This window comes from Paramisgurnus dabryanus, chromosome 19 (assembly GCF_030506205.2).
Source record: "Paramisgurnus dabryanus chromosome 19, PD_genome_1.1, whole genome shotgun sequence".
Taxonomy (NCBI): Eukaryota; Metazoa; Chordata; class Actinopteri; order Cypriniformes; family Cobitidae; genus Paramisgurnus; species Paramisgurnus dabryanus.
The window spans coordinates 9755905-9778617 of record NC_133355.1 but is presented as its reverse complement, the minus strand read 5'-3'; the positions used below and the strand labels follow the sequence as shown (position 1 = coordinate 9778617).

At 36.0% G+C, this 22713-nt stretch overlaps 4 protein-coding genes across 5 annotated transcripts; all 4 read right to left on the bottom strand.

Annotated features, from left to right (window-relative positions):
* Positions 1–130: 130 nt before the first annotated feature.
* On the bottom strand, positions 131–1761 carry apoea (apolipoprotein Ea). Its single transcript, XM_065288165.2, has 5 exons — positions 1686–1761; positions 1531–1594; positions 1129–1279; positions 726–1013; positions 131–625 (listed from the first exon to the last, which is right to left on the bottom strand). Exons 2-5 carry the CDS (start codon positions 1571–1573, stop codon positions 343–345), a joined length of 765 nt encoding a protein of 254 aa, XP_065144237.1. The 5' UTR covers positions 1574–1594; positions 1686–1761; the 3' UTR covers positions 131–342.
* Positions 1762–4656: 2895 nt separating this feature from the next.
* On the bottom strand, positions 4657–5679 carry apoa4a (apolipoprotein A-IV a). Its single transcript, XM_065282247.2, has 3 exons — positions 5630–5679; positions 5362–5512; positions 4657–5288 (listed from the first exon to the last, which is right to left on the bottom strand). Exons 1-3 carry the CDS (start codon positions 5667–5669, stop codon positions 4721–4723), a joined length of 759 nt encoding a protein of 252 aa, XP_065138319.1. The 5' UTR covers positions 5670–5679; the 3' UTR covers positions 4657–4720.
* A 1938-nt stretch (positions 5680–7617) lies between these two features.
* Positions 7618–11862, bottom strand: tomm40l (translocase of outer mitochondrial membrane 40 homolog, like). The gene is made up of 10 exons (XM_065288130.1): positions 11775–11862; positions 11243–11433; positions 10730–10797; positions 10493–10585; positions 9895–9996; positions 9700–9805; positions 9463–9585; positions 9133–9209; positions 8943–9045; positions 7618–8779 (listed from the first exon to the last, which is right to left on the bottom strand). Exons 2-10 carry the CDS (start codon positions 11430–11432, stop codon positions 8640–8642), a joined length of 1002 nt encoding a protein of 333 aa, XP_065144202.1. The 5' UTR covers position 11433; positions 11775–11862; the 3' UTR covers positions 7618–8639.
* Positions 11863–12591: 729 nt separating this feature from the next.
* On the bottom strand, positions 12592–22445 carry lipea (lipase, hormone-sensitive a). 2 transcript variants are annotated; one of them, XM_065288107.2, is made up of 11 exons: positions 22263–22445; positions 19973–20222; positions 19221–19505; positions 19021–19111; positions 18678–18823; positions 16204–16389; positions 15915–16067; positions 15644–15788; positions 14345–14572; positions 13797–14158; positions 12592–13723 (listed from the first exon to the last, which is right to left on the bottom strand). In XM_065288107.2, exons 2-11 carry the CDS (start codon positions 20210–20212, stop codon positions 13493–13495), a joined length of 2067 nt encoding a protein of 688 aa, XP_065144179.1. In that variant the 5' UTR covers positions 20213–20222; positions 22263–22445; the 3' UTR covers positions 12592–13492. The 2 variants fall into 2 exon arrangements, with proteins under 2 accessions (XP_065144179.1, XP_065144188.1); XM_065288116.2 differs by having other exon boundaries at positions 22274–22445.
* Between the last annotated feature and the right edge of the window lie 268 nt (positions 22446–22713).

Genomic DNA, 22713 nt, shown 5'->3' with positions numbered 1-22713 from the left:
TTTTTTACCATTACTCGTATATTTAAAAAATGTGAATGGTCTTTATAAATAAAGTAAGTCACCCTAAACTTTTATATGGTAGTGTAGATTACACCCATATTAATGGTATAAAGAAAAGGTCACACATGCACATTGTCCCCTACTGTTTTATTGGGCTTATCTTACATAGTCTTTATCTGTAGATGAGTAGACCTATAAATGAAATATTCCATTCACTTTTACATTTTTTCATCCGTTGACTTTTATAACACTTGAATTTGTGTTAGCAAAGCTAACCGGGAAAGTCATTCCAAAACCCATGATACCTTATTTTTATGGATTTAAATATAGTAAGCATCTGCTTTAGGATGACTGAAACCATTTCTGAAGCTCTTCTACTCTCTTTTGAATAGCATCCTGGACGTTTTCTTTGGCCTTCTCGGCTTGATCTTTGAGATCCTGCATTTTTGATTCTATCTGGTCTTTAATTTCTTCACCCTGGTTCTTCAGCATTTCTCCCAGAGTCGTCAGCTTGTCTTCTGCATTCTGAAGAATTTCAGTGAAGTAAGGCTCAAGGCGATCCTTTATGTCCTCCCAACTCTGAGCAATGCGAGAGCCAAGTTCCTCAAAGAATGTTGCAAATTTCCTAAACATCAGACGAGGGACAATCAGTAACAAATCAATAGTGCTGTAATAAATAACTATAATACAAAAACTACTCAAACAATACACTTCACCAGACGTACTTGTTTATTTCTTGGGTGTCTTTGCTCAAGCGTTTCTTTATTTTCTTGATATAGGCAGTGAACCTGTTCTTGACTTCATCAGCGTTCTGCTCCATCATGGTCTGAAGCTCCTGGGTGTATTCGGTGGCACGATCCTTACCTTCCACCAGGTGCGTACGAAGCTTATTTGCAAGCAGATCCAGATCTTCTTTTAATTTTTGGGCAGCCTCCTGTGCATAGGGACCCACTTTGGACTGCAGATCTTCATTGTACATTTGCAGTTCTCTCATGATGTCAGAGATCAGAGTGCTGCAAATATATATCATATCATAAGCTTCAGGTTTTTGAAACTTTTTGCATCTTTGCAAATTGTCAGGTGTCTAAATAGACATATAGTCAGTGATTTGTTGTGATTTTTACTAACTCTAATTCTCTGCTGAGCTGGGTGTTCTGGACGCTGTCCCTCATCTCTTGAGCATTAGCAGCCACTTCAGACAACCGGCTGGTGAACCAGTCCACTTGCTCCTGCCAGCCTTTGTTCGGTTCATCTTGAAGCAAGAAGCGCCCATGGCAGCCTGCAGCATGGATCACAAATATTTCAATACATTAACTTTTGGTAATTTGCATCCTATTTTTGCATTACTATTTTGTGTAACATCAAGAACTTCATGAAAACATGACTGGATAAAATAATCTGTCCAGGTTTTGGGATTGAATATCAAACTATGATTACGCCAAATATATTTTCCTCCTGTATGAGTAATATATATGCAAGCCTATTGTTTTCAAAGTGAATGAATAATAAAAAATTATACATTTGACTTACCTGAAAAAATTGCTAGAGCGAGGATTACTCCAACAAACTTCATGTTTGTTTTTAGACAGCACACCTGCATAAAACAGAATAGTTAAGGTTATAATGCCTGAAAAATATCAAAAATATCCACAGAAAGAAAAGTCTGAAGATGAAAGCTGCATTACCAGATGTATTCTGTAAGGAATGTTTTGAAACACCGGGTATTTATATGACTGGAACACAGTCAAATCTTGTTATTGGTCATAAGGTGACGACGATTAACAGATGAACTGGCAGACCATGTCCAAAGTTCTTCTTTACTCTGCTGTTTGCTTTTTATGGCAGTATTTCATTCCACGTTGCACGATTCCAAAAGGACAACATATAGTTAAAAATATGCTTTTTGTTAAATTATTTGTTAAAAATTATTGTAGCTAATAGGTCTGAAATTAGGAGAGTTGTGCATGTGTATCTAGCCAAACAGAAATGGCAGGAGCACAAAATAAATATCATATTTGAAGTATTTTCAGTACAAGAGACAAAGAAAGTTTTAACTCCATTGGTCATTAGTTAAAATTACTAGAAATTCATCAACAGTAAATGTTAATGTTAAAAAAGTTAATAATCCATTATGCAACAAGACATTGTGCTTAAATGACCTTTTGTCTTACAGAAGATAAAGGGCACCACATACATGATTCAAAGATCAAAGCTCATCTCTCCGTCTAGCCATTTTATCAACTTATAAAAAAATACTGTTCACCTCATTAGATTTTAATCTTTTTTTAAATGATGTAACTTTATTATTAATTAATTGGTTACTTATATTCTATCTTAATCCCATGCAATCTTTTATTCACTCATTGATCAATCATTGGCTTTTGTTCTTCACAAATACGTCTATTTTAAAATTAAAAATTAAAAACATTTTTTTTTCAAAATGTTCTTGCACTATAAATAATCCAACATGGGATAACAAAAGAGATCATGTCAGCAAACTGCTATCATCCATGAGTAGATTGATATCTCTTATCCTGAGTAGTTCACACGTACATGTAGACTTGTGTAACACAGACGTTCTGACCTATGTACCATACATAAAAGATCAATTGGAATTAAACAATAAGGTACAGTAGGCTGTGAATACGTACACAATTTTGTACAGCTGACCTTATTTTTATAAAACGATAAAATAAATGTCCCTTAGAATGTTATTGATGACGAATGCTTGTTACAGCACATTGCTATGCAACAAAAATATTGACTATGAACTTTGTGCAAGATAGGCTACTTAATAGTTTAGTGAAGAGGTCATAGTGCCAAACGAATGCTTTATTTATCAGTGATCACAATTGTCTGTTTACTAAAGGATGTTTTGATGACAATCCTTTGCAAAATGACTTAATTTTGCTTGCTGGGTTCAAATCCTTGACAAGCCCTCTGACCTTTAGATGTCTAAAACGTGTCACAGGTTATCTGACACAGACGGGTAGGTGTGATTTCTTAATCAATTACATTTATTTGTTTAATGCTAAATATGCATGAATGGGTTATACATCGCCTCAAATTCACTAAAGGGAGACACAAGCATGTCATTTAGTAAAATTATTTTCTTTATTAATTTATAACAAGCTAAATGCCGAAAAAATAAATGAATAACTATAATAAACATTGACTAACAAACAGTTCATGTTGTATATTTTCTTCTGTACTGCAAGCTGTTGAAAAATATTTCCGTAATAGCTTAATTTAGCAAAGCATACAAATACATAAACCAGCTAAATCCATGTCTTTAATAAAACAATATCACATGTGGCACCGTACGATTTAAGTGGTTTATTCTTTTCATATTTGGTGAAAGTTTTAACCATTGCAAAAACAGCAAAGTTTAAAAGGTACTTCAATATTCAGCCTGATTCCAATGTCCTACTCCTTTTATTTTATTAACTGTTAAAGCAAAGGTAATTTTGTGTTTTACCAACTAGATGCGAACAGGTTAGCCTTTTTTTAGATACTCACTTCACCCTTGTCTAGGAATATAGGATAAAAGTTGAGAGAATAAAAGCTTAACTTAATAAATAAAATGTAGATTTTAATTTGTAGATTAGGGTGGTCCTTATAATGGGTCAAATCTTTTTTAAATGTTCAACTCTACCCCTAAATGTGTCAATAAAAACACACTGTGCAAAATTTTGAATTGATCCTACAATATAGAGGTTACTCAAAGCCTTTGAATATTTCCAAAATCACATATTTTTGCAAAAACTGTACAATTTAAAAACGCACAACACACATAAAACTTGCTTCTTGGGGTTAACTTTGTTCCAGTTATTTCAGTCTTTTTTGATAAGAGTAACCATATAGCGGACTTGATTCGTGTTGCTTCAGCCGTGTGTATATTGTCTATTGTGCTTCATTCACATTAGGGATGCTTAACGATTAATCGCAATAATTGTTAGCAGAATAAAAGTTTTTGTTTACATCATATATGTGTGTGTGAACTGTGTATAATAACTTTGTATAAATAAATGTACACACATGCATGTATATGTTTTAGAAATGTTTACATGTGTATATACATTTGTATATTTATGTATCATTTATATTATATATAAATATAAATACTTAATATATACTTTTTTTTGTTTAATTATACATGAATGTGTTCATATTTATATATATACATATTAATTATACACAGTTTACACACATATGTGATGTAAACAAAAACTTTTATTCTGCTAACGATTAATCACGATTAATTGTTTAGCATCCCTAATTCACATTTAAGCTTTCTTGCTTTGAAAGAGTTTTAATTGCATGGAGCATGGTCTAATAAGTCCATCGCTGCCATATTAAACAATTATACATGCTAGCACAAAGTATCACATAATACGCAAATGTGTTAAACTTCAAAGGTCTAGAGCAACCTCTAAATATTAATTTATATTGGAAAATCACATTTAAAAAAAAATATTCAAACATATTGGTGGGGTAAAAAGTAACTTTTGAAAGTTGAAAAATAAGGACCATCCATATTGTAGATGAATATAAAACAGTTTTATTAAGCCATGTTTAGCAACATTCATGTGAAATAAAAATATATTTTTGTGAAATAGTAAATGTTGAGTTCACTTTGAGCAAGCCACAGGTAATACTGCCTTTACAAACCAAAATAGCAAAATGTCATTTTCATTCGCTTAATGTTTCTGAAAAAAGTCTACTGCTTATTCTTAGCAAAAGATTCCCAAAGTGCTGTTAACTGAGCTTTCAGGTCCTGAGCATATGGATCCAGTTTGCTTATCAGTTCCTCTGTATGGGGATTAATGCTTTTCTGAATCTCTTGACCTTTCTGTGCCAGCTGTGTCTGAAAGCTTTGGGCTAATGAAGGCATGTTCATCTGAAAGTCCTGGAGATGTTGGTCCAGTTTTTGCTTGAGCTCCTCTGTTTGGGGACTCAGCCCCATCAGACTTCTCTCCAGGTTTGCCTTCAGCTCCTCGGCCCCCTGTAGCAGCTTAGATTTTAGGGCTTCAGAGTTTAGGGTCTCTGCGTACGGGGTCACATCCTTCTTTAGCTGGTCAACCTGAATTTGAATATCATCTTTAATCTCCTCATAATAAGGCTTAAGCTGGGATTGCCCAGATGTCATTTCCTGTTCCATACGTAATTTCAGTTGATCTGCCTCTTGTGAAAGTTTGTCCAGCAAGTCTTGGGTCAAAGGAGTTACTTGACCCTGAATGGCCAGGGTGTATTTGTTTACAGCGCCTGCACTTGTAGAGATCCTGTCACTGTGGAGACAAAGATTTTTGGGGTTTTTCATAGTTTCTGTTTTATTCCTTTTTAGCAACGAATAATGCTTACCTGATATCTTGTCCCAATTCTGAGTTTTTGATCATTTGCACCGTGTCTTCAGCTGTGAGGGTGGCCTGGGCAACGTAATTCCAAAAGGCATTTTTTACAAGGTCAATACTGGGACCTTCTTGGTCCTGCCCCAACAAATTGGCCCGACAACCTATTGAATAAACCAAAATTATTTTTATTAAGTATCAAGATTGGGATCTAACAGAAACATCTCCATTTAGTTGATGATTAGTTGAAATGATCTTTTATTCTTAAAGTAAATACTCACCACAGAAAACTGTGATAACAAAAACTACATAGACCTTCATGATGTGTGGGATCTAAAAAAAATCATTTTATTAAAACAATATGAATTTCATTTAATAAAGAGCATTTTTGTGCTTGTATCTGCAGTGTTCATTTACCTAACAGTCCTCTCTTGTCCTCCTCAGTGTGCGAGTGTGTTTAGGTACCAGCAGTGTATATATGGTAACAGATTGTATTAGTGTGATAAAGGCAGTAAAGTCCAGAAGATGGTGCCCTGCTGTACACTGACATGTCATTCATTCCACATCATGAAATCAGCTGAACTGACCTCAGACCTGTTACTCAATATATCCCCGTAGCATAAATCCTGACACATTTCTTTAAACACAGAGCCAAAACTCATTTTAACAAAGCTGTTTTAAATTAGTTATAGGAGAATAAATTTGTTTCATAATTTTGATTTAATTCATTGAACCATTCATGTAAAACCTTTGTGCACCTATCTAGCCACTCATCCATTTAAACCAAAAAAGTCGACTGTCTGTGTGGAGACTTTATCAGGTTAAAGAGAAGATAACACCCCTGGGCTTTTGTCATGATGATCTAATCGCATTCCAGTGTAACAAGGTATGCCAGCATTGCAGGGCAGTATACATTTTATCCATTTAAAACAAGAGATGTAGTACAACAATTTTAGCATTCTGGCCATTTCAGAATAGATTTGCTTATGCTGTGTTGTAGAGCAGTATGAAGACTTTGTATTACTAGATAAACTGTGAGCATGCAAGTGATGCTGCTGCTGCTAAGTATGGCTGTTAATATCCCATAAACAGATCAAGACAAGTGGAGAGGGATGATTGTTCGAGCTCTGTGTCATACAGCTTGCAGCATTTTAACAATACAGTAGGTAGAACAAATTTCGTTGGCTTAAAGTTAAAAGGGTAGTTTACCCAAAAATGAAAATTTTGTCATCATTTACCCCCCTTAAGGTGTTCAAAACCTGTATAAATTTCTTTGTTCTGCTGAGCAGAAAATAATATTGAAAATGTTAATAACCAAACAGATCTGGGGGACTATTGACTTTAAGAGAAAAAAAAGAATACAATGGAAGTGAATGGTGCCCCAGATCTGTTTGATCACAAATATTTAGTAAAATATCTTTGTGTTTAGCAGAACAGAAATTCATACCAAAAAAACTAAAAAAATTAGTTTCTATTTTCTTACTGCTATTATTGGCCCTTTTTTAAAAAGCACCCTGGATTGTTTATACTTTATTTATATTTTTTTGACCCAGAGAAGTTTTTCTAAAAACTTCATACAGGTTTAAAAAAAACTTGAGGGTGAGTAAATTATGACAGTTTTCATTTTTGGATGAAATATTCCTTTAATCATACATTTTAGACATGTTTAATAAAGGTGCCAAAAAAATGCATTGAAATAATAAATTGTTCTCTGATATTTACATTATGGAATTTGGTTTTTACTTTATTAAGAGCAAAAATTTTCCACAAACATTTTTACATGTCCATTAAAAACCCTCAGATTTGTACTTTGAATGAAATGGTTTATTTTTGCTCTATTTAGAAGGGTCATGAATAATAATGTTGAGCTCTGCTCTGATTGGCTCATGCCAGTAGCTCACATTAGTAAACATGTTGGGGTGTACATCTCGACTGTTACATCACAGTTATGTTATGTTGAGATTGGTCTGTTTTCCAGCAGTCTTTTGCACGCACAAGGTTTACATAAAAATTATGAAACATTTTTGAGGCTAATAATATGTCAGTATCATGTACAGAAATCTTATTTTTCTTTTATGCCTATGTAAAGACAAAGTTACCTAGGTAAAAAAATATTTTATGGCACCTTTAAGTTACAGCAGCTCAAAACATCAAAAAAAGTTCAAATGCAGTAAACATTTAAAATGACTTTCAATAAATTTGATTAAACTTAATTTAAGGCAAAAGGTAAATTACATACAAAGTTAAATTCAAACACCTAATTTAAAAAAAAATGTGAAACAATATTTATTTGTTTGCTACAGTAATAACAAAAAGCATGCACTACCGTGTGTAACTATAGTAAGCATGTATTAATTAATAATATCACCGAACTATCAAGAATTTCTAAATACCAGACTATACTTGATGTATATACTTGATGTTGTCAAACAATAATTTTTAAAACAAATATCCATTTCCTATCCGACTTTAGGAAAACAGAATTCCCCATTGGAGTAATACAGATAAAAAAGAAAGTAAATAACAATAAGTGTAACAATAATTTAGTTATTTTGATTATGTTGAACATATCAAGATTTTGTGTTCGTGTCTATGTGTGCATGCCGATTCACACGTATTAACCGCACAGTTCATGTTATGACAGGGAATGATTGATTGATGAGTCAGGAATTAATGAGGGTCCATCTGGACTTTGCCTTTTTCATCACAACAGTTATCTGCATATTCAAAGACCTGATGTCTGCTAAACATAAAACCATACAGAAGATCACAGAAGAAAATATAAAATGTAATACAGACATCATATACAATTTTATTTATTTGTATATGTGACTATACAAGCACATATATTTCAGCAATACATTTAAAAAGACTGAAACCCCTGAATATTGCCAAGAGAAAACTACACAAACACAAAACCCAGATAAAGAGCTCTGCTAAATACCTTAAATGTAAATAATAAATTATAAAAAAATCAACAAACAAATAAATGGAAAAATAACACAACATCATGATACTTACATTTTTCATTTTCGATTGCATTTGTTTATCATTTGCTTTTACCGTATTTTACTAGGATTATGTTTTTATGTATATTACAGAAATAAGGTTAAAATCTGCTTATACATGAAACAAGCTAAATTTTTTGGTTCACTTTCATTTTGCCTCAAAGGCAACATGGATATGGATGAAAATGCATGGATGTTTAGTCTTTACCGTAGAACCAGTCACCTCACTGGTTTGTAAACTGTAGAAATAACCAAAGCTTTCTTAGTACAGAAAGATGTCAGATTATCCAAGTGAAATACCAAATCCACACTTGAAGCTGTTTTTTCTATGGTTAAGGAAAGCACAGAGGGCAAGCGATAGTGGCAGGGGCTGCAACTTCTTTTCAAGAGTGGCTCCTACAACCCAGTTACTGTCTAATGAACCTAGAGAAAAAGATAACAAACAAATGCAATTTGTGCATACACGTCTAATAAGACAAATGCATGCCAAGTTTACAATTTTGCTTATTTAGCAATATTTGTCCAATAATTCTAAAAAGCTGCATGTGTCCAATATATGCATAATTATTATATGTGTGCAACCAACCTTTAAAGACCAGATTGGCTTTGGGGACATCGAGCTGGTACCCAAATGACACACTGGTGTCCTGCATACGGGCGCTTGCTTCAAACTCCACACCAACCTGCAACTAATATCAAAACATAAACATTTGTTGCATTAAAAAAATAGAAGTAAAAAAATTCAAAAACATTATTTTAATGGTCAAGATATCTACCTGGTCATTGGCTTTGTGATAATATGATCCATGACCTCCATCACCTCCTAGTGTCAGTGTGGCTATAAAGTTGCTACCTGATATCAAGATATGAAATAGGAGACAAATTTCAATAGCTTCGTTTTTCTTTAACAGATTATATCAGCACTATACATTATAAATTAGTGATAAAATGTGCATTTCAGCAATGGGAATGTTGAAAAATGCTTTTGCATGAAATTACATTTACACCACCAGGTGTCAGTATGAAGATGACTGTCACAGCATGAAGTTTTGTTTGCACAACACATCATCTCTACAAGTCATTTAAATGCACTTGTATGTGTGTACCTGTATATCTGCCAGCAAGAGACATGACCGTGCCTTCCTCTCCCGGTCTGCGGTGATACACCAGCTCTCCACCTAATGCCAATGATGGAGTGATAGACTGAAGATAATGAGCTACAACAATTCCTAAGAGAGAAAAAATAAGATTAAACATTAAAAAGGCATAATTAAATAACAACACAGATGAGGACAATCTATAGCACAAATACACAAATACACAGTAAAACGGGAGACAATTACCGGAGCCCACCAGCACATCTGGGTTGCCAAAAGTGACTGCAGCCGTGAAATTCTCCCCTTTGTACTCAGCATCTCCTTGCCAGTTAACAAACTTCTGCTGTTGAGTCTGATGGAGTAAAGCATTATAATAAGTCCAACAATGCATTCATATCATCATAATAATTAAACAAAACCTAGAATTTTACACATACAGACCTGAAAGGCAAGTTTAGAGCGCACTTTGTCTGTGACCTGATGGATAATCTGCGCATTTAGACTGCCCGTGCTGTCCATGTCACCAACCATGACGGGAAAGGCCTGACATTATATAAATACAAAGTATGACATGTAAAACTCTCTCAACATCTGTTGAGGTATCTGCAGGACAAATCTAAATGTAATGAAATGCGTTCATATGATAGTTATGTTTACATGCAAAACACAAAGTACATGTGTACTTTAGAAAAAGAAATATTGCTTTATGTAATAATTATAATCACACACCAATGTTTTTACTGAGGCAAAACATGTTAGAAACGATGCATCGCGATGCAAATGCTCATTTGTATCCGATGCTGTTTTTAAACCGATGCACTGAGCGAATCCGAGAATCTTCGCATCCCTAATTAACATGCTAGAGAAGACTTTGTGCTTTGAATCTCAACCCAACAGTTTGTGGGAATATAGATGCACAAGGCCTGCAGTTTGCATTACAATTAATCCTAAACAACTATTCAACTCATTGTGTGCAAATGTTGGATAAAATTGCCAAATGGAAGCTTAAAAAAAGCTTTCACTTGAATATGAAGTTTACCTCGGCAGGACCCATTTGCTTGGTCCCAACATAAGTAGCTCCGAATCTGTAACTAGAATCTCCCACTGTACTTAACAACACTGTGTGGTTCACCTGTTGGGTAAAACAAGAAATGCAGTTTAGGATATCTACAACAAATCTGCCAGAGGATGAGCTGGTGTAGTAAGACACAACAAACTACTAGCACAGTTTGCAATACAGTTGAAGGATAGATCCACTTTACCTGTGAACACTAACCTGAAAATTGTTGCTTAATCCTTTGTTAAGTGTTAGTCGAACACCCTCCATCTGCATGGGAAAAACCTCTGAGGGACAGACAAGACAAACATGAAGAACCAAGTGAGCTTAAAACATCATAAAAATAAAACCATTAAACTTTACAAAAAGGTCCAAATTTTTAGCTCCCGTTAATTCACTCTGAAAAAAATGTACATATACAAATTGTAAATAGTTTACAAATATCAATATGTATATTGGTTTACCATTAAAACCATTACACATTTTCCTTGTGGTGGTTAGTTTTGGGAGCTATTCCAGTAGAGATCACAGACACCATTACGGTTTTTACTAAAACCAATGGAATACCTCTTATAAAAGAATTCTCAATAATGGTTTCCATTGCTGTTTTTCAGTGTAAATGTGTAAACAAATATACAGATATGACTATTTTGCTTTAATTTGATCATATTGAGTCAGGTCAGGTGTATACAAAAGCTCCACCACCACTGAATATAAGCAATGATCTCTTACCTTTACATTTGCGATGGCACTCCTCAAATGCTCCGGGGTTTTGAAGGAGAGGTTCTGTGTTCTGGCCACCGGTGACAGAGACTGGTGCGACGGTTGGCATTGTGAATCCTGGTGGTACCGACACCAAACTCGGTCCGGCTGATCCCGGTGCCGGGGGGCTGGGGGAACTGGAAGCCAACACATTGCCCATTCTAAAACATAACAGATTAACAAAAACAGAGAATGAACAGCAAGCGTAATAAAGTATTTAAATGTCTTTTATATAAATGTTAACAAACTGGATTTCATACTAATGGTACTACCACTTCGTTTAATAAACAACCCATATTATTCTTATAAGAAATTACGTTAGCTTGAAAGCTAAATGGCACATGCGTTTGTTAGTTAATCGGGAGACACACTACCTAGTGGCAAGTTATATAAATGCCGTTTAAATCTGACAAATAATTATATTATTCGCTGAGATTTCCCTAAAATATATTTTGAGTTTTTGAGGGAAAAGCTCAATGATATTGAATCAATGACAACTCACGTTGAGCTTCTCAGAGGTCGATTCTCCCGGTTGCAAAAGCACGTGTGTCCCCTATGCCCCTCCTAGTTTCAGTGACGCATTCGGTCGAAGAAGAAAACCCAATGACTATTGGCCTGTTTATCTGTCAATCACTGCCTAAAACAGAGGCGGCCTCCAGAGAGAAAATTCGTATTTTCCTAAAATTTCAACTAGCTCTATATTTTTTTCCTTCTATTTATTTAATTAATGTACACTATTTTAAGGCTGACGATACTTTACCAACAGCCTTTATGAGTTGTGAGGTAAAACACGGACTATTATCGTGAAGGTCATTTTGACTGTGAAGGTCGGATGGGGTTCAACAAGGGTTCAACAGCCAGTACCACTAACTTCAACGTTAATTTATAAATATAAACAAGGACACCATGACATTTCTGTCAAAACCTTTTTTAGTTTTTGTGAAATTGCATGCTTCCTTAAAATGAAATTAATTATTTAGTTATTAACAAGATTATAACAGTTATAACCATATAACTTAATATGTTACTAATAAAAACGGTTGGTTATAACTATTAAACTTAAACTATAAACATTTCTAATGTATTTTATTCATAAAGGGAAATTCATTTATTTCAATAACAGGAAATGAAATATTGATGTATAACTATATTAATTAAACAATGCATCTCTTTAAAAAGGCCGTCTTAATAAACACCAAAAAACCCACAATAATTTTTAATAGCTGTTTGTTATGTTTGGTCTAAAACCGTTGGTTTTATATCAAAGTATATATCATGCATCAAAATTCAAACCTTAACTCCAATTGAAATGACAGACCAATAAGCTTTAATAACGGCAAAATATTATTTATTATTGCATATGTCAATTCTGAAAAACAAAATATAGAATATCTTTGAAGCAATGTGACAAAAAACACACATCAACTTTTTCTTATTTTAATAAGGTCATGTTTTTAAGACCTAAATGTTAAATGTACTTCATAGTAATAAGAACTAGTAAACAGTCAGTTTAAATGTTTTTTGTCCATGCTGAAGCAAAAAAGAAACAAACATTTAGCACAAGTTTCTGGTGCATCTCCCAAGTCTTGTTAAAAAAGTCGTGAGGTAAAGTGTTAAACACAAAGGCAGCACACAAATATCACTTGCAAACATCTAAAATTATAAATCAATCATACGCTACCTACAGCTGAACCCAAATAATTTTTTATTTCAACTTAACAGTTAAAAAACATTAAAAACAACCTATGACATACTGTACACAAAAGCCAACAATAGCGTTTGCTTTGGTGTTAATGCATTTGCTTTGGTGTTGTAGTCTAAATCGATTTTATTGCTTAAGTAGAGGCACGATGGTGAAATGTTGGTGGAAGCTTAAGACATTCAGTTTGGTCAGTTACAGTGAATGGTCATTATGAATAGCTTTTAGTCACTCACTAATGCAAAGCTGCATGTTTCAATACATTTCAACAGAATGTATGTAACAAAACATAAATGCAATACTTTGGTGAAAGTATTTAACAAGTGCAAGTGCATGCTTTTTTCAAGAGTTCAGTTTGATGGATTTAGTGTAGTTTCGAGCTCCTACACTATTTAATGTGTGCTAACAACTTATTTTTTTCTGTTTCTTTAAGTATTTTTGATTTATTTGTCAAAACAAGTTTCATTTATAGTTGTTCATTGGACCCTGATCTTTCCAATGTATTGCTATAACCGAATGGTCTAATTAAGACCTGGTTGCCTTTGAGCAGCAGGTAGTTCCTTTTGTAAAACTTCTCGGATTAGTTTCACACATATGTCAGATGCATCCTGGGTATCTTTGGAAAGATGAACTAGACTCAAGAAGCCATGGGGAAGGTCATCAACCACAGTGAGTGTCACCGGCTGGTTTATGTTCCTTAGCTTTTTGGCAAACATCACCGAATCATCTAACAGAGCATCCAAAGCAGAGGCCTAAGATGAACAAACAAACAATTAAACCGACAGTTTCATCAGCTACAGATTTTGAAAGGCATAATCATCTTACCACTATATGTACAGGTGGAAGCCCCTTGAGAAGGTTGTCTGGTGAAAGTAAAGGGGACACAAATGGGTTCTTCATTATTGGTGTGCAAGGTGTCTGCATATCCACCAGACATCTAGACCGGAGTGGTTCAAAATTTTCTGGATATTCTCTGGATTCCTCTGGCCGGTCTCCGGTGCGTGAAGCAGATGCTGGAATCCCATTGGATGATGTGGTGGAAGATGTTGATGCTTTCTGATCTATTAAAGACTGAAACCAGTTGTTTGCGCTTTGGGTGAAGGTATTAAGCAACTGTACTGTATCCTGTCCCAAAGCAGCCAGGGTGTCCAACTGCTGTGCTGGCTGTATTGACCGACTACCTATGCCTGCGAGAGAGATAGACACATGAAAAATATGATGGTGGGGCCTTATAAGATATCGAGAAGTTTTCAAGTTAAACAAAGATCTTTCTATAAACATAGAATAGTGTAGAATGTAAAATAAAGCATTTCCAGTAGAGAACCATAATGTGCATTTAACTTTTGTACTTAAAAATAATAAAAACATCTCACCAGCATATGCATCGATGCACTTGGAAAGCACACTGAGAGGTAGCAAAGGGTCAATTAAAGTGAGCAGCCTGGACGGTGATGCATCTATTGTTAGTAGAGTCGCTGGGTACGCAGCCACTATCCCATCGGGTACGCGCACGCCGTGAGACATGGCCTTCATAGAGACGGTTATACACAGGTTGCCACCTGCGCTGTCCCCCACCAAACACACTCGTTCTGCAGTCGAGCCTGTGCAGCAAGATCGAGACTTAAAAGTCTGACATTAAAGATGTGATTAGGTTGTAAACTGGATTTTTAGTTTAACTTAACTTTTGTTTGCATTAGCTGATACTGGCATCATTTCATTGGTTCCTAAAATCTAATATAGACTTTAAATTATTATAAAAACTATATAGCTTTAATGTATTACAGAAACAAATAAACATAATGCTAACCTGTCCTGCTGGTGCTATTTAAAGTGAATCATGAATCAAGTTTGAAGAAGTAGCGGCAAGCCATTGAGTGAACATTAGTTGTACACTCATTATTGCTGCGAATTATGGAATTGAACACTACAAGTGCACTTTTTAAAGGGACACCTCGCTTTTTTTTTAAATATGCTAATTTTCCAGCTCCCCTAGAGTTAAACATTAGATTTTTATCATTTTGGAATCCATTCAGCTGATCTCCGGGTCTGGGGTACCACTTTTAGCATAGCTTAGCATAATCCATTGAATCTGATTAGACCATTAGCATCACGCTAAAAATAACCAAAGAGTTTCGATATTTTTCCTATTTAAAACTTGACTCTTCTGTGGTTACATCATGTTTTAAGACTGACGGAAAATTAAGAGTTGCGATTTTCTAGGCAGATACAGTATGGTAAGGAACTATACTCTCATTCTGGCGTAATAATCAAGGACTTTGCTGCCGTAACATGGCTGCAGGAGGCGCAATGATATTACGCAGCACCTGAAATAGTATAATAGCGCCTTAATAATATAATTTTCAATAGCAGGGGACTACTTTCGGGCACTGCGTAATATAATTGCGCCTCCTGCAGCCATGGTACTGTATAAGCGCAATGCTAATGGTCTAATCAGATTCAATGGATTATGCTAAGCTATGCTAAAAGTGCTAGCGCCACACCCGGAGATCAGCTGAATGAATTCCAAAATGGTAAAAATCAAATGTTTAACTCTAGGGGAGCTGGAAAATGAGCACATTTTCAAAAAAAGTGGAGTGTCCCTTTAAGGGTATAAGGAGCTATTTCGGACACAGCCTGTATCTGTTTTTATTTGAAGGGTGTGCTATACGAACCTAACAAGTGGCAGTTCTTCAAAGCCCAGCAGTAGGCGTAAAAACACTCCTCTAGAGCACGGGGGAACGGGGCTTCTGGAGCCAAAGAGTAATCCACTGAAAGAATAGGCACATTCAGATCCTTTGACCAGTTCTTCAGGTAATTCTACAACAAAGACAAAAACAACAAACAAGTTAAGCGAATGAAAAAATGTAATATTCACGATAAAATGAGTTGAGATGATTTGAGCACAGTGGTCAGGTAATAAAACTAAGTAAATATCAGGTACACCTCATGTGATTTTGAAGTTTGTGCAACAAAGCCTCCTCCATGGAAGTGTATGACCAGGTATGGAGAGAGAGGAGCTGTCTCACGATTGAAAGCTAAAGGTAGAGATAACTGAGGCCCCTGAGGTCGAGAAAATGCCAACAGTTCTGCATTGTCCTAAGGAAAAATATCAAACATGGAGGAAATTTAAGTGGTGGATGTTCGGACGTTAATGAAAACAAATTGAACTTGACTGCTTTGGAAACATCTATACGAGCAATAAGATGGCTAATTTCTGTTCAATAAAACACACCTGTCCCTGGCGGAGTGTGTGTGAGACCAAGCGCATGTTAACTGGCCCCGGGCCCCAATGTGCAACTGGGGGGGACACAGAGACTGAAAGACTAGGGTCAGAGGCGAGGGGCAAACTCAAAGTTTCAGCTGGCACAGTAAATGTGAGATTCACCTGCACCACACTGGAAGCAATTCTGCTTAAACCCTTTACAGAAAAGAGGAAAAAGAAACAAGATCATCATTTAAAGAATTTTTACACCTGAATATGAAAAATCTCTCATAATTTATAATGCTATCTCAGATGTATATGACCTCCTTTCTTTAGCTAAACAAATATTGCAAAATATTCAAGCTCCAAAAACAAACATCCTTCATAAAATTAATCATAGAGTTAATAAATGTCTTCTGAAGCAAAACATTGTTTTATGGTATTTGTGAGAAGATGCTTAAAGGGGCCATTTCACAAGACTTTTTTAAAGGTGTCAAATAAATATTTGGTGTCCCCAGTGTACGTATGTGAAGTTTTAGCTCAAAATACCATATAGATAATTTATTATAGCATGTTAAAATTGACACTTTGTAGATATGAGCAAAAATATACGTTTTTGGGTTTGTCCTTTAAAATGCAAATGAGCTGATCTCTGCACTAAATGGCAGTGCCGTGGTTGGATAGTGCAGATTAAGAGGCGGTATTATCCCCTTCTGACATCACAATGACCTATTTTTTCACATGCTTGCAGAGAATGGTTTTCTCAAAACTAAGTTATAGTTTTTTTCACAGTTTTAGATTGATAGAAGCACAGTGGACCCAATTATAGCACTTAAACATGAAAAAAGTCTTAATATTATGAGGCTATTTAGCGAAATGGAAATCAAAACACACCCAGGAGCACTAAATTAAAAAATATTGACAAGTACAGAATTTTAAATCTCATTGGTGGTCACAGCTAGAGACCAAAACCAGTAGGTCTGGAGTCATATGAATAGTGTCTGTTTCTATGTGCCACTATACAAAAGTCTTCCGCCATATTGGACGGTCCAGTGCGATTCCTTACCCAGTGTTGCCAAGTCTGTGGTATTTACTTTAAAACTGGTGATGCGGATTGCTTTTTCTGTGGGTTAAATTTGAAACCATGGTTTTGTTAATTTGCTGTCAATATTAAGGTAAGATTATTTTATTTATGAGTATGTAGTTGATATTTTTGCTAGGGTCACTAATCTAGATTTAATTGGGAACTAGGTTGGAACCTATCTGTATAAATATATTTGGGAATATAAATCTTTACAGGGTTTACAAAGCAGAAGCTGTGCAATGTAGTGGTATCCTGGAAAACTGTGAGTGACGTCTGCAACTGGGCCGCTCCAAAATAGCGGACACGTCTACATATGGAGCGGTCAATGACATATCTATGTATCTATATCTATAGTATGATGGATGTGCTTTTTGGAGCTGTTAAGTTGGCACCTATACATCAACGTACAGTGACAGATACTGTTTTAAAGAAAATAAGTTCACAACAAATCTTTGTCAAGTCATATACATCTCACACATACACACATGTCCATCACACCAAAATGCCTTGTGTTGTTACTTAACTGGGACACGCTAAGTTTATTATTAGTGAATAACTTAAATGTAAGTTAAATTTTAGCTCTTTTTAAAGGACAAGTTCGGTATTTTACACTTAAAGCCCTGTTTTCAGATTGTTTATGATGAAATAGAACGGTTTTGACTGAAATTTCGACATATGCGGCTGCCCCGAGAATTTTCGGGTGTTTGTTTTTCACCTCCCACCTCTACAATGGGTTTATAGGTGCACTGGAACAATCCTTTCTAAAATGCATTAAACTTTCGTTTACAAAGACATGAAACTCACCGAGTGGTCAGGGGTGTTCACTGATATGCTCACACAAAAATCGCTGCAAAAGATGCTTTCCAACAGCTGTTTTAGCATTCGTTGTTAACTTGTGGACCTATTTTTCCAAACGCCTCACACCCGTAAATTCTTCCGCTGAGAGCTTGAATAATAAACACTCCAGCCCAGGTGGTAGCGCTAATCCGCCATTGCCAATAGCAAGAATAGAAACAAAGTTCCCGGCGCGGAGTAATACCGTACCTCACAGCACATCTAATACAAGTCAATGGAGTTGGCATAAACTACGATAAAACCCGTTGGAATGCGTCTTTTGCAGCGATTTTTGTGTGAGCATATCAGTGAACACCCCTGACCACTCGGTGAGTTTCATGTCTTTGTAAACGAAAGTTTAATGGATTTTAGGAAGGATTGTTCCAGTGCACCTATCAACCCATTATAGAGGTGGGAGGTGAAACAACAAACACCTGAAAAATCTCGGGGCAGCCGCATATGTCGAAATTTCAGTCAAAACCGTTCTATTTCATCATAAACAATCTGAAAACAGGGCTTTAAGTGTAAAATACCGAACTTGTCCTTTAATGATGTAAAATCAGACATATGCTTGTACTATACTTACTGATAATAGCTCTGTCTCAGTAAGATTCCAAAAGGTTTTCCAAAACTGCATGTCTAAATTTTGAGTGATGCGTTCGAACTCCGCCCCTCTCAAATCAGGGTTCATCAAATATTTGCCAGATGTGAATAGAGAGAGAGCAGCTATGCCTGTGTAGTAAGTAGACAGAATTTGACCTATCCGGTTCATGTAGCTCAACTTATATATCATTGTGTTAGCAAAGGTTAGGGGTTCAATTCCAATGGAACCCATCAACTGATAAGTTACTTTAAAGTATGAATCATCAAATCCTAAAAATATGTGTGGAATCTGACCCAGTTTCCCAATGCTAATCCATTACACTGACCTACTCCGGTCTGCTGTTTCTTGTAGTTCTCACCCAATGACACCATACTGATGACCACGGTCTGCAGAAAAGGCCTTAGAGAAGGGGAAAACTTGGGAGAAAGAAACAGATGCTGACTGTATGTTTCTGAAATAAATAGTACCGCACTATGATTATGTATGGTTGGTTCTTAGTACCGAAATGTGACAAAATCATCTTACCTGGAAGCCCAAGCAGCGGCCGTAGAAACAAGCCTTGTGCATGGAGATGTATTCTTGAACAAACTTCTCACTCAGCCCACCTTTCTCATGTGAATAGAGCTGCCCGTGGGCATTGTCATTTAGTAATACCTGTGCCAGGTAAAGCAACGCCCGCAGCTGACACAGGGCACTACAGTACGCTTCTATTTCTGCTACGTTATGCTCCATTCGGAAAAATGGCCCGTTGCAGTTTGAAGCAATATAACGGGCTTTCTGGATGATGTGGAGGGTGCAGGAATGTACCACCTACAGGATGAGAAACACAGGAACAAGAAGGAACAGTCAGTTTTTATTCACCCTTATGTCGTTCCAAACCCTTATGACTTTCTATATCATGTGAAACAGCTGAAAAGATCAATTTGATAATATTCTGGCAACCCTTTTCGGAAAAAAGGTACAAAAGCTGTCACTGGGGCAGTACCCTTTCAAAAAGAACACGTCTGTTCCCAATGGGTACCTGAAAGGTACATATAGGTGCATATAAAGGACCTTTTAAAGGGGGACCAAACCAGTGACAGCATTCACTTTTATTATACAGAAAAAGTGGCAAGAGCACTTATAGGCACTTAATACTGTATTACTAAACTAAACTTTATATAATAATAACCATGAGAATTTCAGATAAAATTAAAATATCTTTTTGACTTGGCGTAATTAGCATGCAACCCATCAAATGCTAACATAAAAGGCTCTTATAAAACATAAGCAGTAACCTTGACTAAGGACCGATATCCATTGCCGGGTGTATTGGCATCCAAGTCAAAATGGTGATATACAGCAGTAAAGCCAGTGACCAAGGGTTTGACGGCATGGCCGTGTTCCTGAATCTGCCTCATCAACCCCAACAGACGATCAGCATGGTCACCAAGTGAAGAATTGGGGGATCCATTAAGAGCTGAGATCACATCTGAACATGCTGTCTGCAATGCTCCGAATACTTCTTTAGGGTCCATGTCTGAGAAGCTGACGGAGGATAAAAGACAGAAAGGTTTAGAAGTGTTCACTGGTTATGACAATTGTCAGACAACACTGCCTTCACAGTAGGGCTGTCACAATGATTAAATAATCGTCTTATCGTGATTGTTTGACCTCATCGAAATGATTTCAGATCACCGCAATGATTGCACATCTCTCTAAAAAACACAAGGGGGAGCTGCAGCGCCTGTATAAACGAGATAGTGTCAGATGGCACTTCTTAACTGACAGTGTAACGCCATTCAATACAGTGGAAAAAACAGCATTTAAAGAAATGCTGCAAAACATTGATGCGCAGTATGAACTGGCAAATACATTTCCAAAACAGCAATTCCAAATTTAGGGAAGTAAATGATGCTGTTGTTGTGGTCTGTACATGTGGTCCCGTACTAATATGACTACTGGCATGTTCTTATATAGTCAGTTTATTTTAGTAGCATTTTTTTCCAGACATTTTATTGTTTTTTTCTTATGAAAAATTTTTAGTTTTTGAAATATATTTTCATTAAATAATTAGTAAAGATAAAGATTTAATTTAAATAATAACAACAATGAACAAACAAAACATTTATGAAAATTAAATGTAAAAGCAAGAAGACAGACAATTAATCGTCATAACTGTCAAAGCCCTAAACAGGCAAAGACACAAAACATAAAAATCTCTGTTTGACAATAGCCACACAATCTAATGAATATAAACTATTGTGTTCTAGAGAAAGCGCAGAGACTGGCAAATACTGCCCGCTTGTGCACATTCATACAACATCTGTGCCCCTGCGTCAAACAGGCCAGAAGTACTCAGAAACTGCAAATTCTCTGAAAATATGCCCCTAAATTATATTTGGTGGTTTGATGTGTGACAGATTTCAAGGAAACGTCACATTTTCTAAAAGGATTGGATTATCCTCCCCTATAATTGCTGGAATGGGAATTCTGCACAACGGTCCCATGAAGTGCAACTAGATTTCATACAACTACATAAAAGACTCGCTTTATAATTAGATACAGTAGCAAATCGGTTGTGACCTGTAATATGTAAATTAAAACAGACGCTTTGCTCCAGGATGAAAACAGGGGTTCAGATCAAAAGCTTAGAAATGAATGTTTTACATACAGTCTGCCTGCCACTGTCAACATTTAGTCTGTGTTGGAGAAAACAATCATTGATGATCAATTATCATCTAAAGCCCTCTTGAACTTTGAACTGTCCTCCAAATAAAAGGAAATACTTTGGCCAATCCATACAACAGCACTACATTTACATTTATGTAAACGAAAGGCGCTTAATTCCACAGTCCATTCAATGAATACATCTTTATCATTACAGGGATTGCCTGGGATTCGAACCCACAACCTTTGCCCTGTCAACTGGCAATGATCTACCAATTGACAAATAGTACAATGTATAATAATAAACATAGCACATTATATTATACATACATACAATGTTTATATACATATATAATATGTATACTATTATAATGCACCATTGAATGTAGTATAGTGTCGTTTATACAGAATGCCTAATATTAGATATAGGATTAAGTACATTATTAGATTTAAGACTACAGTTAATGCAATAGGCCTCAAATTTTTCAGTGCCATTGTTTTGTCTCAAGATGCACACCAGTAGTTTTTTGTAAGGTATGATTGTAAAAACTGGATTAATCGAATTTATACCCTGTCTGGAAAACTGAACCTATAAATAATACTACATTTTATACTTTAGTATTGATAAATTGTATCAAATACTGTAGTATACTTTTATATTTACTTCGGTTTAAAAACACAACAGTATGTAGACATTTCCTATAGAAAATCCTGAGGTACACCACAGTATTTTTAACGTGGGAGGGATCTGGCAACCCACTTTGAGAGACGCAGCACTTGTCAAGCACTTGATATGTTGCTCTAGCTTCATGCGTTGATATCGAAACCACGAGAGGTTTTGAACCGTGACCTCTTATACGCAATGCAGTGTCACTAACCAAGCGCTCCCCAGAAAGTTTCACCAAAGCAAAAACTTACCTGTCACTTACTAAGTCCAACGCGCGCAGGTTGCGACCAAACTCCGATAAACCGCTGACAACACAACTACATATCGAGCAGATTACGGATTATAACCACTGACAGTCGTGCATTTTTCTCCGTAAACATAGCTTTGTGATGGAGCACATCTTGTGTCTTCGCTGAAACTTGCCTGTTTGTCCTCTTCCGTGCCTGACGAAGTGTTTTCGACTTTATGCGGCGCTGCGCATACTGGTCCTAGTAGGACACCAAAGTATCGCGAAAGCAATTCGAAAGCTGAGTCTTTGACTCGCTCTCGCGTTACTTCGATATCATAGGCTAATCGGTCGGCGCAGCGTCGCATGAAATCGAAAGCGCATGGGCTGTGTTAGATATCGGCACATATACCCTTGTTCATTGCTCCCTACATTGCTTGATTCAGCGCACCCGAAAGAGTGAACGAGGGAGTGGA

Coding starts and splice junctions, on each gene's coding strand:
- apoa4a (XM_065282247.2), bottom strand. CDS start 5,669: ATGAAGGTCTATGTAGTTTTTGTTATCACAGTTTTCTGTG. Junction 5,513..5,629: donor TGTTATCACAGTTTTCTGTG/GTGAGTATTTAC, acceptor TTTATTCAATAG/GTTGTCGGGCCAATTTGTTG. Junction 5,289..5,361: donor GAATTGGGACAAGATATCAG/GTAAGCATTATT, acceptor TTGTCTCCACAG/TGACAGGATCTCTACAAGTG.
- apoea (XM_065288165.2), bottom strand. CDS start 1,573: ATGAAGTTTGTTGGAGTAATCCTCGCTCTAGCAATTTTTTCAG. Junction 1,280..1,530: donor CGCTCTAGCAATTTTTTCAG/GTAAGTCAAATG, acceptor TCCATGCTGCAG/GCTGCCATGGGCGCTTCTTG. Junction 1,014..1,128: donor CAGCTCAGCAGAGAATTAGA/GTTAGTAAAAAT, acceptor ATATATTTGCAG/CACTCTGATCTCTGACATCA.
- lipea (XM_065288107.2), bottom strand. CDS start 20,212: ATGGACCCTAAAGAAGTATTCGGAGCATTGCAGACAGCATGTTCAGAT. Junction 16,068..16,203: donor ACACACTCCGCCAGGGACAG/GTGTGTTTTATT, acceptor ATTTTTCCTTAG/GACAATGCAGAACTGTTGGC. Junction 13,724..13,796: donor TTCCACCTGTACATATAGTG/GTAAGATGATTA, acceptor TGTTCATCTTAG/GCCTCTGCTTTGGATGCTCT.
- tomm40l (XM_065288130.1), bottom strand. CDS start 11,432: ATGGGCAATGTGTTGGCTTCCAGTTCCCCCAGCCCCCCGGCACCGGGA. Junction 10,798..11,242: donor GTGCCATCGCAAATGTAAAG/GTAAGAGATCAT, acceptor TCTGTCCCTCAG/AGGTTTTTCCCATGCAGATG. Junction 9,806..9,894: donor GCTCTAAACTTGCCTTTCAG/GTCTGTATGTGT, acceptor TTACTCCATCAG/ACTCAACAGCAGAAGTTTGT.